The 16,749-nt window shown below is 41.7% G+C and overlaps 1 protein-coding gene across 2 annotated transcripts in view; it reads left to right on the forward strand.

The window, feature by feature from the left end:
- Positions 1-16,749, forward strand: part of LOC125771868 (contactin-1a) — a 29,383-nt gene that overhangs the window by 365 nt on the left and 12,269 nt on the right. For both annotated transcript variants that reach the window (XM_049443028.1, XM_049443107.1), the window contains exon 2: positions 7,719-7,861. In XM_049443028.1, the coding sequence (XP_049298985.1) occupies positions 7,719-7,861 (143 nt within the window). The remainder of the gene's footprint in view (positions 1-7,718; positions 7,862-16,749) is intronic.

The following is a 16,749-nucleotide window of genomic DNA, read 5'->3' on the forward strand; positions in this document are numbered from 1 at the left end:
TAATCAATCATTCGTAACTTTGCCGTCTGGACATCTCGCGTCTTCTTCTTCTTTTGTTGCTCTCCCGTTACCTCCACACATAGGGATATGATCGATGATCAAGTGTCCACTTTCAGACCATTAAGATACAGTAAGCTTAATGTAGACCTCCCGACTTCGGAGCATACTTGACAGTAAGTAACATCCGGAACGGAATTCCAATTCCAACTCGATGTCCGAGCTGACATTTCGATAGTCAATTCCATCTCTTACGCAATGACTACGAAATTAGCTCTTTGTCGCATATCTTGAGATCCTGATGAGCTCGCTTCTGTAAGGCTCTTGCGTGATGGCTTCAATCCTTAACCTTAAGACGTGAAATATTTGCCATCATTATTTATCTTGTCGTACGAACAATATAAGCTGCAGTTAGCAGTAAACTGAGCTGACTAACATTAACTTCCCGTAGCTACATCAACGTGTGGGCGGGTGCGTTGAAATGCGGAACTAATTAACATGCTCCACAATATCCGGAATTCAGTAGAAACGGAGTAGATTGATTTAGCATAATAATTGTGCGTATACCGTGCTGGTATGTATAGCACATGTGGTTTTTTGTTGTTGTTGCGCGTCTGTTGTATTTTTCCCATATGCTACGGAACCTGGTCTAATTGATGTTTACATCAATCTCGCCCAAAAACCGATCGACGAAAGTTTGTTGCCCCAAAGCACCAACAGAACTCACTGTATATAATCGTCAGATTTTTTTTGCTGCTCCTCCCTCTTCTCGTTTTTTTGTTCTCCCCGCTGCATCTTGCACGGTCCCGTTCGATATACGTATTTTAATCCGATTGGCCGATTTGAAAGAATGCCGGATCAAACGTCCGTTGTGGATTTGGAATTTGAGCTCATCGCTGCTTTATGGTTGTTTAATTAATTTTCAAATTAAATCATTCCATTCGAACCTCCCCCATCCCTTCCTCCCTCCCTCTAAACCCCTTGGCGGGTTGGGTTGGTGGCGGTACCCTTCCTTTGTACGCTTTCATTGGTTTGACCTTGGTGCTGGAACAGGCATCGTTCAAGATAATCGCCACGAATCTACACCACAAACACATGACGCTCTCGCTGGTCAGTGCCGGTTGCGCATGCAAATTGATGTGATTTATGCTGCATTAGTAGCATCTCAATCTGCGGTGCTTGTTGTGTGCGATATGTAGGCTAAAGAAAAAAAACAGTAAGTGGAGGAGTGAGTGAGAAAAAAAGGGGAGGAAGGGCAAAGATGGAGAAAAGATGTGCGTCTGATTGCGCGTCCGGCTCGAGTGACCAAGGTCGTTTTCATAGCACATGTTAGACGATCATCAGCACACACGCCAAGGGCCATGACCACCTTTAACTCACACTCCGATGACAGGCCGAAGCGTGACTAAATGTAATGCTTTATATGCAGGCATAAGAAGTTATTGGAGGAAAATGTTGGTTTTTTATGACGTATTACTGGAATATTGAGAACGAACATCGTTTTCCCTCGGACGATTTGTATAACCTTGTTGTATAGATAACCTCAATAATCGCCAGGAAATGTTACACAAGAAGCGTGTAATGGAATTTCCTTAAATATAATGTTTAATGAGTATAATTCTATGTATAAACTAATGAGGATAACGACTCAAAAGTTGAGGTTATGGCGTGGAGATCTAATATACCAAAGATTGAAAATTGAATCCCTTAAGAATTGAAGAATTGAAGAAGAATTGAAGTTTAGATCAAGTTCAAGAATTGTTGGAAGAATTGAAAAAACTGTTTAAAATGTACCTGTGGCAGGATATAGCAATCTCCTATTAGACGGTACCTGGACTCTGAGGACGCCATTGAACGACTCTATCGCAAACATTTCATCCCGATTCGCATAAAATCCGCTTTGAGCACATTGATTATTCATCATAAATATTAGCTGATGGGAGGATATGTGTGTGTGTGCTTGGATATCATTTTATATCCGCTGGTTTGCCGTGGATAATTCATCATTCCCTTTATACCGATATGGTTGGGAATGCTCATACACACACACGCGCGATACCGCAAATGCCCGAATGCCTCTTATCAACCACTGTGCACCGATCAATTAATCATGCATACTATCCCGGTTACCACCAGCAGCAAAATGCCGGATGTAGTATGTGAGGGTACCCGTTTGCGTACGTTTAGAGTGGATGCCACTCATGTCAGCGAATAACCCAGGCGAATTTCTTGGAAATAGGTGAACCCATAACTTTGCTCTGGGTTACTTTTAAAGCGATGAGCTAGCTGTTTTAACAATGCCAGGGTGCCTTGCTCTTTATAGTTTCTCTTGTACGTGGATGTTTGTTCCCGTGTTCAGCAGCTCACCGTAAACTGATTGAGGTGTTGAGTTTTGACAGGCTGTTGTCAGTATCAATTTGACACCGGTTCTTTCGCTTTGCTGGAGAATAAGCTCGAGATAAAGGTGGCTAGAAAAGGAGGTGGTTGAACTTTTGCTAGCCCCCCCCCCCCCCCTATCGAGGATCCCTTAATGAGCCACATTATCGTTTGGGTCGTATCAGTTGTAGAGGAGCGCTTCATCTCCTCAGTAATAGTTTTGCTACGAAACTATCACGCCTTCTTGTTGTACCAGGGCAGGAGGAGTATTAAAGGAAATCAGGAATATATCCTTTCACCTGGTTAAATAATCAGTAAGGTAGTAGGCAACATATCCAGACGAGAGGATACGACAAGCTATTAAGGAGTTGGGTTTTCCAGCAAAATCTCTCCAAACCAACGCACGTAATGTGTGTGGTTCAGGAAATCTGGAGAGGAGAGAAAAAAAAACAATGAAAAACCCTTTCTGATGGGTTAGCATCAGTGGTTTTAAATTGCTTACCCAACGTCAATGATTGACAGAGTACATAGCCCAAGGAATGCTGCAACTAGCGGCATATCTCTCTAGCTGTCGTCAGGTTTTTTTTTTACTCAAACCCTTTCCAGAAGACTATTAAGCGCGGATATTACCATGCACGAGATGGGTTCGATATTGTCTTTCGTTCGCTTTTATTTCCTTCCTCTGTCTTGCTGTCTCTCTCTCTCACACAGCACACCAGATTTGTTGATCGGGACCCACATCACAAACGGATGTCCCTCCATCGGCAACAGGTCCACTTCGCTTATGTAACCAAATGCTATTTATGGCAGCGCAAATGGAAAATGTAGTTAGAAGAGTGAAAGAAGAAACAAACAAAAAACCTCATCTCTAGCGCAACAAATAAAACCATTTCTCCGACGCTCAATAATTGTGCTGCCAGTTGGATTGAATGTTCCGGCCCTTGCTTTTGTTATCGGGTTGCACTTTGGCTGGAGTGTCACTGGCCCCGGTGGTCTGGTCGTGAGCCAAACAGGACGAGCTCATTGACACCGTGCACCATTTTGTGCATCACCAGCAGCAACAAGCGACTATATGCGCTTGCCTGTGTCGGTAGTTGTAGTGATTGTAGCTGTATCTGTGTTTTTATCTCCTTCCTTTTCTGTTTTTGCATGTATTTTCCAAATGAAAACAACAGGATGAAAATAGTATTTCCAATACGCTCCATTTTCTACCGTAGTAATCTATTTTCATACGAGATACAAATATTCGAGGACGGGAGTTTCAAGAAACAAGGGAAAACAATTTATTTTTTTCCTGTTTTGCTTATAAAAACAAATCTAAAAGTAAATGAAACATCAATAATGTACGCCGGACATGGGGTTACAACCCTGGGGGGATGCTGTGGGATCTGTGGGAGAAAAATCGATTATTGTACACACGTTTGTCAGGTCGGAAGCTGCTACATAATACGTGTCAAAAGTGATGCTGGGGGGAGAAAACACTTCATTATACGAGCCCCCCCATACACTGCCTGTTGCACAAAACAATATGACACCTTTTGGAATGTTTTACTTCACTGTTGGTTGGTATTATAAAACAAACAAAAAATCTTCTGATAAATCCCAAAAAGCATCAAGAAATGTGTGAAAATCCAAAAGAAAGCTAGTTTTAGTTGCGAAAAGAAAAACAATTCAAAACAACCACAATAGCAAGAAAACAAAACAAAAATACAAATCCCTTTAACATTCCATTCGTTAGGCGTTAGGTGGCGAAATGAATGAAGCCACGTCAACAAAAGGAAATGAATGGCCAAACTGGCAGAACACATTCGATGTGACTTCTGACACTCGCCACAGACACCATTATCGTGAACGGGTGCAGCCCTTGGTTTTTTGGTTTGGCTTTTGTTTCGTTGTTTTTTTTTTTGATAAATGAAGCTTGACAGGATGGACAGAGATTAATAAGGCGTCGAAGTGAAGCACTGAAACAAAAGCGATGCGTTTGCTGACACACATACACACATAATGGTTTGTGAAGTGTGGTTTTGATCATTTCAGGCCTGAAAACGCCCGAATGTATGCAACCGGTATGGACTTTGTTACTTTGTTACGGGGTGACGTATGTACTTCACGACGAGCAGTGATGAAGCTAATGATGATGATGAAGTTGTTCAACGACAAATAGATTAGTTCGCTTTCAATAGAATCACTCAAATTAATGTACAAATGTTATGCGCGGGAATGGTGAAATGGTTGACCAATTGGCCTTTGCGATCGGTCAATAAGATTGTTGCTGTATGTCTTGATTGAACACGTGAAAGATGTAGATAACATACAAAAAGTCAACTTGAATGCTTTTTGTGACACTACTATCTGCCTGCTACCCATTAGTGGCATTCTATTCTGACATTAACTGTCATATTTGACAGACTTTTAACTGTCAAACTAGAAGATTATTATTAAAAGTTATTTTGTTCTAGAAAACTTTCACTACCAAGATTTTATTCATATAATGGAAAAATCAATTTATATATTTTTGCCTTTATGGAATCTGTGAAGATATTAAAGGATCTTAAAATAGCCCTCGGAAAAATGCTACTATTATACCTGTTTTGCAATCATCTTGAGCCCTACTATGATCTCTTGAGTGGTGGCAGTGCTTAGTCGTACGACTTTTTTATTTGATAGTTAAAAAATATTGAAATAGTTTGTTTACATTAAGGCTGGTGACAGTGGTGCTCAGTCGTATACGACTTTCTTTCAAAATTTTGTATGGGATTTGACACATAAAGTCGGATGACATTTTTGGTCGTACGGCCAAATTAAAATTGTTTGATTCCGTCGGATGGTCGTGTACGACAAGTTGAACTCGCTTCTATAAACGCGAAATAGGTGTTATTTTCTCGGTGTTCATGTAAATAAATTGTTTTAACTGCCAATTCAAAAAAAAATCGTACGACCAAATCGGATGAGCAATGACACCCCTTCGGTTTGGTCGTACGATCAAAATAGTCGTACGACTGAGCACAGCCACCAGCCTAACTTCGAGAAAATAACAAAAATTTCGCGTTTATACAAGCGAGTTCAATTTGACGGAAGAGATCGTTCACGACCATCCGACAAAATCAAAATTTTTCTATTTTTTGATCCGACAAAACCAAAAATTGTCAACCGATTTTATCTGTCAAATCACATACAAAATTTTGAAAAAAAAATCGTGTACGACTAAGTACTGACATCAGCCATAGAAATCCTTTTCTATTATTAAACATCTTTATACCTACTTTTGCTGATGATGATGAGCTCCATCTCTTACCTTGATAATAGCACGAAAGAAACGAATATATCTTTAGTATCCTATCTACAAAGTATGTTAGTAAATGTAAGCACAAGTTGTCTAAATTCGTTTACACGTTCGAATCGAGTTCTAACCGGTCAGCATAAATGTCATCTGGAGGACAGAAGCAAAAAAAACCTGATTAAAGCTAATTTATACCTATTTTCAATCGACCGCACTAACCTCTAAACGCTCGATTGACTAATCTTCGGAATCAATCATTGCAAACTCTCCATTCAACAGTGGAAGTAAACAAAAACGGAAAGCAGCTACCGTCTGCGGTAGCAAAGCGTTCACCTTCGGCTGTTACAGTGTCCTTTTGCACCGTGGAAAAGTAGCTGGGAAAGTAGTGCAGCATGGTGTCACCCGCTCCCCCTTTCTTCATGCACTCCACCACACTCCCACTCCGGAATTGGAAATGAAATCCTCCAAACCGTGTTGAACCGGGAAAGCGAAACGTATATTACGTAATGCCATGCGGTGTGTCTACGCCAAACCCAAACCCGGTTGGTGGCATTTTGATTTCTCCGCTCTTTTTTTCTTTCTTTCTTTCTTTTCATAACTCTTTGTGTGTGCGTGTGTTTGGGTGCTTTAGTTTTAGTTTTGGTTGTTGCGTTTCGAATTTAGCTCTGGCTACTTTTGAGGCTGCGGGGGTGGGTGGAGAAGAATGGATGGGTTTGGTGCCTGGCAGGCCTGGCAGATCGATATTTCGGCCTGTTGTCGGAACCAGTGCCGTAGTTCCTGCTGGCTAGCTTCCGGCCCAGTTCAGTGGATTATGGTTCGTTTGCTAATTTATTTGCCAAACAACTTTCCCAATTTAAAGGATGACAAGGGCGTGGGAGTGTGTTGGGGGGGGGGGGGGGTGTTACAGCAGGGTAGCGGAGAAGCAGGCGGGGGAGGATCGATACGAAAGTGTGCGTTTTAAAATGGCCTGTACAACCGAGGCCTTAATCCAATTGTTCGGTTCTTTGCCGGTCAGTTTTAATTCGATTTTATACCCTTCATTCTTTCTACCTCGCTTGCTCTACAAAACAACCATCGTTCCGTCATCGTTATGGGGTTAGTTACAAGTTTTTTTTGTATATTACTACATGTACCACTCTTTACGAAACGCGAGTCCCAAAACACTGCTCTTTGGTTGGCATATCTGGGTATATTTTCCACCACCATGATATTTTTCCAAAGGGGGAAACCCGTAGGTGAAGAAAGCGGTTTGGGGAAGTTCAGATATTAAAAGCATAGTTTTTCAAACTCTTACTGTACAAGTTTTCGGTAGCGGGAGTAATCGAAAGAGTGGACGGGTGGACGATTTTTATTACACCTCGTCCTGTGGGTGGAAGGGGGGGTGGAGGTAGTTTAAAAAGGGGTTGCACCGGTTGGGTCAGAAAGTATTTCCCACTCAGCTCAGCAGTTATTGATTCCTGCCCGTTGGTTCGTCAACAGGAACTGGTTCGAACTGGACCAGTTGGGGAAAAGGTATGCAATCGCTTGTGTGGTTTCGAAATGAAAGGCTAGAAAAAGAAGAATTAATAATTGAGCCCACACATACAGACAGAGAGAAGGAGAGAGAGAGAGAGAGAGACGAGGTCTAAAGATAGAGTTACCGAAGGTACCTGAGCTTTCTCCAACATATTGGAACACATCCATTGAAAAGGCTTATTTTGCCAACCCTGTACCATCGTGGAGAACGCACAGAAAAAAAATATAGGGACGAAACTAGACCCGTATGCCACTGGAATGTTGGAATTTCATTTCGCTTCCAGATCCTGGACCGAGTGGTGACCTTCTTTTTTTCAACTTCAACTTTATGTACAAAAAAGCCCACAAACAGAGCGACCGAGTGTAAATTGATGGTTTGATTATTGATTCCCATTTTTGAACCCTGGGGGATGAATTCGAGCTTGTATATGTGTGTGTGTTATGATGTAGTACGATTGATCCAGGAACTTATTAAAGAATGTGGGAGAGTGTGCGTACCAAGCTTCACCAGAATTGAGTTCCATTTCTTTTTTTTTTATTTTCTCCCCAGTGATCTACGTCACACGGTCATTCGGTGTCATCTTCGAGGAGTATGTCGTGGACCAGGGCCGTAACTTGACGTTACGCTGCGATTCCAAGCATCCGGTACGATGGGTCCGCGAAGGCCGTCGAGAGGACGTCCGCCAGTTCCAGGTAAGCAATAACCTGCAGCTCCATTCTGCATCTGCATCAATTGGATTATATAGCGGGGTTGTTGTCTTAGGAATTGAGGATAACAACAACAAAAAAGAACTCCACTTAAATGACATCCTGGTAGGTTAACACTATGGGACGTCGTATTTTTTCCTTTGGTGCACCTGTGTCACCCTGATAGGGCGTACTTGGTCTTATTGCTTTTGTACGCATTGAAACATAAATGGGACAAACTTTACGAACCGGAACCATACTCGAGCTGTACGCTGTGGGTAGAATGAAAAACAAAAAAAAAACTCTCCACTAACCACACCCTGATATACCTATCCGGCAGGAAGACCCCCGGACAGTTCTCCGTGCTTTTGTCCATCCAGTTAACTTTCATGACTTTCTCCCGTCTCGGCGAGGAATGCCTTTTAATGGTGCGCGTTTCGAAGTGTTGCTCTACATCCGTTCCCTAGACCCCACACGGGAAGCGACCACATTAGCCCAGCAGGAAGCCAAACAACAAAACAGAAAGCAGGTTAGAAGGGGAAGGAACTACCTACGTGTGTGGTAGATTTAACCCGATGGAGACGTGTAACCGTTCGTTCGAAAGTTTCAACCCGTGAAAGTAGATACCGTAGGACCGTACTGCTGTGGACAGTGGACATAAGGAGTAGGAGCAACTTTCTCAAACCGAGATCTCACCCCCATAGCTCACCCTACTCCCCCAGGCAGGAACGCTATAGGTCCGATGTCAATAGGTCACCCGTTTCCCTTCAGCGAAGTCGTGCGTACTATTAGCAACACAAAAGCACCAACCACACGGCAAAACAAGAAATGTTTGTCTGCAACCGAGGAAGAAATGCTCCTACTAACAACGAGAATGGTACACAATCCTGGTCACGGCACCGGACCGGAAGCCTAATTGGCTCAGGCGAATTCAATCGCAGATCGCAGCGCAGTGTGGCGCACAGATCACAACAAAACCGAACAGCCAGGACGGCGTTTCATTTCACACGCGGACGCAATGGGGGGGGGCAGATTTCTGCGAACAATCGGGTCATCATGGTCACCAGTGTCACGCAAGGCGGCACAAACAATGGCACCGTTGTTATCGTTACCATCCCCTGCGCGCACAGCGCGTGGCCATTATGGCCCTTTGTGATGAGACACGATGCTGCCTTGTACACTTGCGCACAGAGCAAACATGTTCCTCCATTGTTTCTACCGTATATGTACCTTGAGAAGAAGCATCTTCTCTTCAACCGTGTCTTGGTAAAAAATTTGCAACACAAAACCCAACAAACAAGAGATCTTTCGCAAGGGAAAAGTCCTAGCAGTATCACCTTGTTGTTGCCTGCCTGTTGCTGGATAGGGTCTGCCCTTTTCATGCACAAACATTTTTTGGTGGTGGAAATTCTTGTGCCAGGGAGGAGAGGGATCCCGGAGGGGTATTGTACAGGCAGCCATGCTTTCGTATCTAATGATTTCGTATCACTGCCCTGTGTTTCTTGGTCTCTTGCCGTTCCTCATTGTGTGACCGGTTTGCTGCTACCAACAAAAAGGTGCTTTGAAATAAAACAACAAACCATCGCACAATGGGTATTCTAGAACAAATATGAACATAAAAGTCTAGAACAACTCTAGAACATTTTTTTTAAATAGGATTACTTCAAAATATGATTTTCTGGCTCATCTAGCGGGTAAAATTCATTTAAAAAATCAAGTTTCCGATTCCGTAAGGTTAGCTAATAAGGAAATAGTATTTTCTTTCAATAATTGCGGTGATTTGGGATATGATCACAAATTTTATGGGCCCAAAGCAGATGTTTATATGTGTTTATATGTTTCACGAAAAATAACCTGGAAACCTTTGGACTGGTCTGATCTCGCCCTTCATGTCAATAAATCACTGGAAAAGATATGATATTTAGAAGTAAGAGCACCAATCCCTGTAAATGGTGCTCAGATGCGACCATTAGAACTTGCATAGCCTCTAATCGCAAACAGAGGTTCTCTTCCTAATATGTTTGAATGGAATGTTTTGAATGGCCTTGGCAATTCCTAAAGGTTGTCGAGGGATTGCATTTTAGAAATACTGTTTTTTTAATATACTAGTATTTCCCGATATACGCCATACCCGATATACGCGATTTCTGACATTTAACATCGTTAACAAAGAAGCAAATTCAAAAAAGATTCTTCAAAGCCTGTCGTAAAGAGTTTCAATTTAGCAGTAACAACAACTTAACAGTTATATGGAAAGAACATTATAGGAAATAGAAGCAATGGACGAAGATAAAGAAAGGTTCAGTAATGTATGTTAGAATATCCGTAAAGAGATGGTGATATACAAAGAAATCTAACAACAAAAACACTGCTAGAAAGCAACGAACTTTGGTTAATTTTGTAAACATAGGTTAGTTATAGAGTTTATCGTTTCATGTATTCCTTAATATTTCCACTGCTTAAATCGTTAATTAAAATGATATTTTTATTCCTAGGCTATTGTTCCGACTCAGAAACATTGAGGTATAAACGAAAGGTAACCAAGAATTCGATATACGCTAATATTCAAGATACGCTTCTGGTCCGCATTGATAGCGTATGTCGGGGAATACCTGTACAGCATTTCTCAGATGATTTTGTAATGTCATTCAATGGCTTTATATGAATAGGTAAACACAGCTGGATGACATTGTAGTGCAGTTGACATGGAGGGCACGGTTTATTGTATTGCTGTCATATGATTTTGTATTCGTATCTGAAGAAATTGTACACAAATTTTGCAGCACTCCAGAAAGTGTTTAACTCGCAGGTATAAACGCTTGCAAGGATATGTCACAAAGTGTTGTTTTTGAAATCCAATGTTTTCGATGTATTTTTCAATGCTGCAATCCCTTTTCAAAACCTTTTCCAAAACAATATCAGTCATTAAAATCTCATTAAAGACATGATAAACACAAAAAAAGTGTTTAAAGTTGGCAAAGGATAAATAAGAAACCTTAAAGAAGTTCTCGCAAAACTTTTCTATACAGCTTCGGATATTGGAAGTACAGAAATAAATGTGTACTGCAAGTTAATATATTACTTTTGTTTTATATTGTAATCCAGTTGTTACCCGGCAAGCTAGTCATTTACTTTAAAGTTCAAGTTGACTTTTGAAATTTCATCCCGTCGCGTACCCATTGTGGTATTGGTCAAAGACAAAGACAAAGCCGTAAGTGCAGCAAAGGGAAAGCGAATGAAACAAAAACAAAAAACAAACAAACAAAAGCTCATCCACCCCACCAACTTCACACAGCATTGACACAGTTTTCGCAAAAGGGGAAATCATTCCATTTGGAAATTCCCCACAGATGCTTTGTCTCGGAAGAGCCTTTCTCTTGTCTCCCTCCTCCTCCTCCTCCCCGCTTTAACGGTGAGAATGACTTTCATTGTGTGGCAGGCACTATCGCACGGTGCTAATTTTTATTCGTTTCCTTTCCTGTTTCATAATGCAGACCATTCCAATCTAATGGCATAACCACATCGGCACAAGGCAGGGTCACCTCTTCCGCCCCTTTCTTTGGTCACGGGTCACGGGCGATAGTGTGCACGCGTAAGCACTTTCAGGTGTTTGCTGCGCTGTTTTCGCGTGGCGTAATAATAAATGTGTTAAGTTGCTGCCGGTAAAGTACGCGGGTTTTGTGGTCGTCGCATCGAAGCACGGTATGCGAGGTTTGCCCTACCTTTCCGCGGCCGCTCGTTGCCAGGGTTCGACTGTAAAGCCGTGCTTACCGATCGGGTGCCGGTGCAAATATCGCTTTGCTTGAGCTTACGCAGATTCGCTAAGCCAGCACGTCTTGGGTTTCGTTCTGCACCATTCTTCCTTCAAATGGAATGCGTGTTTCATTAGCCTTTTCTGCTTGGCGCGAGAGCAAAGCATCTCGAGATTTCATTATTTCACCTCCTCTCGCCGCTTTTCCACGCCCCTCAAGCGGTTTGGAAATAATCCCCCCGACCCCTCCTCCCAGCAGCAGGAGAGGCTTTGGAGGGTGTTTATGTATGGTGCTATGCTACTGATATTGGGCGCATGTGTTGCTAAATTTTAATTAACCACCAGCACGGTACACTCAAAATGGAAAGCTTCTTCGCGCTAATCCTCACTTCCCGAACGTCTTGCTTGCGTAAGATAAGCAGAGTCGAGCAAAATACCAACCAAAATGGCACTTCAGTTACAATCATTCGGACGAACCCACTAGGGAGGGAGACCTTGCCCTACCATGCGTGTGAAAAATCGATCGAAAAAAAACGACAAACTTTTCCCCATTCGACTGACTTTCGTAACTTTGAAGGAAGGCTAAAAAGGGGAAAAACTTGAGTTGCGGTTTCAAAGTTTACTTCGGTTGGTGAGTCCACTGTCCACAGCTGGTGCTGTAGCAAAACAACAAAAAAACAGCAAAGTCCTTGAGGCGTGAGAGGACATTGAAGTAATTTGTGGCTTTCACGGTCATCGTGGTAAATCATTCTCCTCATTATTGTGCTACTTACGAGGGCACTGTGGGAGATGGTTTCCCTTTTTTTGTTTGGGGGGGTGTTTCGAGAACCAGCGTCAGCGTATTTTTGCCACTATTTGGATGTGGAACATTTGGAAGGTTAGCTCATCTTTATGATTATCATTTATACGCGGGCGTCTCAGCGTTAGTGGCGAAAAATGACAAACAACAAAGAGAAGCAACAAAAGCTCCGATTCTCCTACACACAATAATCATTTTCATTTCGTATTCGCGTGGCTTATGCAACGTATTGAGGTCACAATGTGAACGCGAATAACCTTGACATCGTCACATAGCTTGGGCGCTTACGCGCGTTACGCTTAGGACGCAGAACATTCTTCGAATGTTTCATGTTGGCAATTGGCTAAACGCAAAAAAAAAACAAACGAAAAACGAGCGTTACAATAGCAGATCAAACAAGCTTTCCCGCAGTGCTTATCCAGCAAACGGGTAATAAAACATTCGTTCCATTAGCCCGGGAGCAAACACTTGTGTCTGGACGGAGTTAGCCAAAAGAGGACGGAGCGCGGTTGCAAGCGACTGGTTGGCTTTGACACTCAATGTCCATAAGAAGGGGGGGGGGGGGGAAACAAGTCGCCCAAGCACAGGATATCGCGCCAACGTCATCAATTTAGCTAACATCCGCCAACCGGACTATCCATCGTCAATTAAGGAATCGCGACGTCCCTTTTCTCCGGGATGTGATTATTGTAGCTTTTAGTGCCTTGAGTGAGCCATTAGGTGACATCCGGTGAAAAGGAATCGTTCGTGAGAATGTGGCAAATGGGAACGCTTTGAAGAGTAATTCAGGACTCTTACAAGAGTGAAATGACACTTTCATGAGTGGAATAACTCTTTTACATGTGAATTGACTCTTCCAGGAATGGACTAACTCTTACAAGAATGAAATAACTCTTTGAAGAGTGAAATGATTCTTTCACGAGTGAAATGACTCTTACATGAGTTAAATTACTCTTTCACGAATGAATTAATTCTTTCACGAGTGAATTGACTCTTTCAAGAGTGAAATGATTCTTACAAGAATGAAATTATTCTTAAAAGAGTGAAATAACTCTTTCAAAAGTGAAATGACTCTTACAAGAGAGAAATGATTCTTAAAAGAGGGAAATTACGCTTTCAAGAGTGAATTGACTGTTTTATGAGTGAATTGACTCTTACAAGCATGGAATGACTCTTTCAAGATTGAAATAATATTTTCACATATTAATTGATTCTTTCACGAGTAAATTGAATCTTACAAGAGTGAAATGATTCTTACGAGAGTGAAATGACTCTTTAACATGTGAATTGATTCTTTGACATTTTTTTTTAATTCGTTATTTTAATCTCTTTGCGAGTGTATAGCAACTCTTTGTAAAAATTCAAAGTAATTATAATAATTATAGTAGCTCAGTAATTATAGCAACTCTTTTTATGAATTCGAAAGAAATCTCTCATAACAGAGATTTAATTGATACATTCATTCTCACCCAGTTTGCACATCACTATAATCGCAATTATTTTACGAAATGTGTATATGTGTGTGTGAGTGGGAAATAACAAAAAAAAGGTCTTATAAGAAATGACACATCAACGTCACTTTCAATCGGCACGTTCACTTCTACCTCACTGTCAGAGCGGCATCGATCCGAACGCGTAATGCTTGCGAGCTTTGTTTTCATTTCCCATTTCTACCTACCAATTGTTCATACGTATCTCGTGGAATACCTTTCCCGGAAAGCAAAAATAATACAAAAAAAAGAAGATAATGCTTTTCCGTTCTGCCTCCTACTTAAGGTGCTGGTGACCGGTAGCGGTTTTTTTTTGCTTTACCCGGCCGGTAGGTTCACGAAATAAAAGAACGGTTTGTTTGTGTTTAGCAAGCAGAACTAGCTGCTTCAGGGCGGTGAAAACAAAAGAGAAAAAGAAAGCGAAAATGTGACTTCGAATAGCAGTAATGATGCGTCCCAAAAAGTACGATGGAGGCGCCCGGTAGTTCACTCGTAAAAATGTAAAAAGTAAATAAAACGACTACGGCTGAAACGGCGTGCGATACATAATTAAAGACACCATCCGGGGCGGGGGGTTTTTTTTTGCTGTCAGCGCAAACAAACCGGTGTCGTTAGGGATAGTTTTGTTTTAAAAATCCTGCCTTTCTGCAATTATCTTTTCCATTGCAATAATTGATGTCCCGAAGTGGGACATCTTTTCCCCCCACATCCCCCCAAGGGTGGAACCCACTTGCTTGAGCTGAATTATTACACAAACGAAAGTTGGCACAAAATTTCTACAACGAGGGAGGAGGGCGAGGAAATCTTTTCAACGTTTTGACAGATGGTGACACTATCATTTTACATCCGCGAAAGCCGTACGGAAGCTGGGATGTGGTGTTGCCGAACCACCGAGCGGAAGTGTTGTTTTATAATTCACAATTTCTTTCCTGCTTCTGCTTCCTGCTTTTACACATCGGCCACAAATAAAAACCTCCGGTTTGCCGCTGGGTAAGCCGGCTTCGCTGCGTAGGAACAGGATGGAAGTTTTAAAAATAAAATAAAATCCGATTTATTTCCGATGCCAGTGAAGATGCCTTGTCGCCACCTGTCGCTGTACCTGTCTCGCACCTTTGTGCTTTTTAATGGATGGATGGGAAAAAACGGCAACACAAAGGTATAGGCCTTTCTCCCCAGCCGTGCTACCGTTCAGCCATATCGATTTCCGGCAGCCGGATCCGGACCGATGCAAACTCACTGCCTTTCAATTCCCACGGTTCGGCACCAATTGCGCTCACCGTGATGGTGCTTGCAAAGTTGGCGATTGATTGATTTCTACATTTTTCCTCCTGGCTGTTGCTGTTATGTGTGGCCACCGTAAAGAAATATTTTTGGGTGTTTTTTTCTTCAATTGTTGTCTTCTTGTTGTTGAAGTCCCCGGGAGGTATTTGGTGTCGAACCAAAACAGATGCATCCTGGTCGTGGCACCATATTTAAACGAATTGTGCCAAAGAAAGCGTTTGATTTCGTTTTTCTATATCTTCGCGCGTAAATTATTGCGTTTTCCTTCGTTTCCGATTGCGATCAAACGCTGCTCGGTGAACGACATTCGATTTATTATCTGTCCGGTGCTTTATTTTACGCTGTGCCATAAATAGCGTTTTTGGAAATTTCATTTTTCCATTCACTTTCCATTTTGTGCATTCTATAATTGGAGTTATTCATCCAATTAACGAACCGAAGATGTAAAGCTAAAAAAAGAAAGTTCCATTTTTGCTCGTACTTAGGTTGGAAACATATTTTTAAACCAGCTTAAGGTGTGGGGAGGACTGGCAGAACCAGCACTGTCTGATCGCATTAGTTGTGGTTGAATGCTTCGTGTGAACACCTTACAGATGGAAGCATTGACATCTGAAGAAGGGTGTAAAACATCCTTTCCGGAACGATTGATCCGACCCTTAGCAGATGTAAGCCATGTTCGAGGTTGCTTATAGGTTATACCATTAACCTTTAAGGTTATTGCATCTTTTTTATAGCACTTTCGTTCTATCCCAGCGTGCTGCAAATCAAAATCATTTCTCATCACTCATCGTCGACTGGATGTATGCATCTGGAAAATGTAACGGAAGCGTACAGCTGAAATATTATTGAATGCGAGAGATCGTGCTCGAAGATTGTTATATCGTGATTAAGATATGAAGTATTTAATCGCATATTTCATTATGAAAAGATTATCATTTTATGAATTAATATCATTTTTTTATAATTTTGGTGTAAACTACCAGGCGTCTCCATCGCTTAAGGAAATTTGTTCGGAAGTTCGATTTTCATTCAGTTGCTGAAAAAAAAAGATTTTAGAATTGTGTTTTAAAATCTCGCTAATGAATATTTGAGTACTATGGTAATAAAACCAAATAAAGTTATGTATAGCAAAAAAATGATCTCTTTTCATTCCCTAGTCTTTCTCTCTCTTTTCTTGGCTCTATAACCTTTAAGGTCATTCCGACCATTTCCGGCTTACTAGAGTTATTTTTATCTCGTAGTTGAATAGTCAGTCCTTGCTACGGAAAGACGTTCCGGATGGGATTTGATACGCGGTCCTGCCGTTTGCATCCGGCGCCGTTCACCACATACACCACCCGACCGCGTTTTTATCACATTTTTGGACGCGCGATAATACTCAAACCTAGATAATATAGTGTGTTTCAATTTCTCCGAACTTGATAAATGTACATCTTGCTTTGAAAGCTACTGGGCGCCTCCATTGATTGAAAATCACCAGGCGTCTCCATCGATTGAAAACCACCAGGCGCCTCCATAAGCAAAATACAATCATAAACATTTTTTTTCATATTTTTGCTTACATCCTTACCAC

Source organism: Anopheles funestus, chromosome X, assembly GCF_943734845.2.
Source record: "Anopheles funestus chromosome X, idAnoFuneDA-416_04, whole genome shotgun sequence".
Classification (NCBI taxonomy): Eukaryota; Metazoa; Arthropoda; class Insecta; order Diptera; family Culicidae; genus Anopheles; species Anopheles funestus.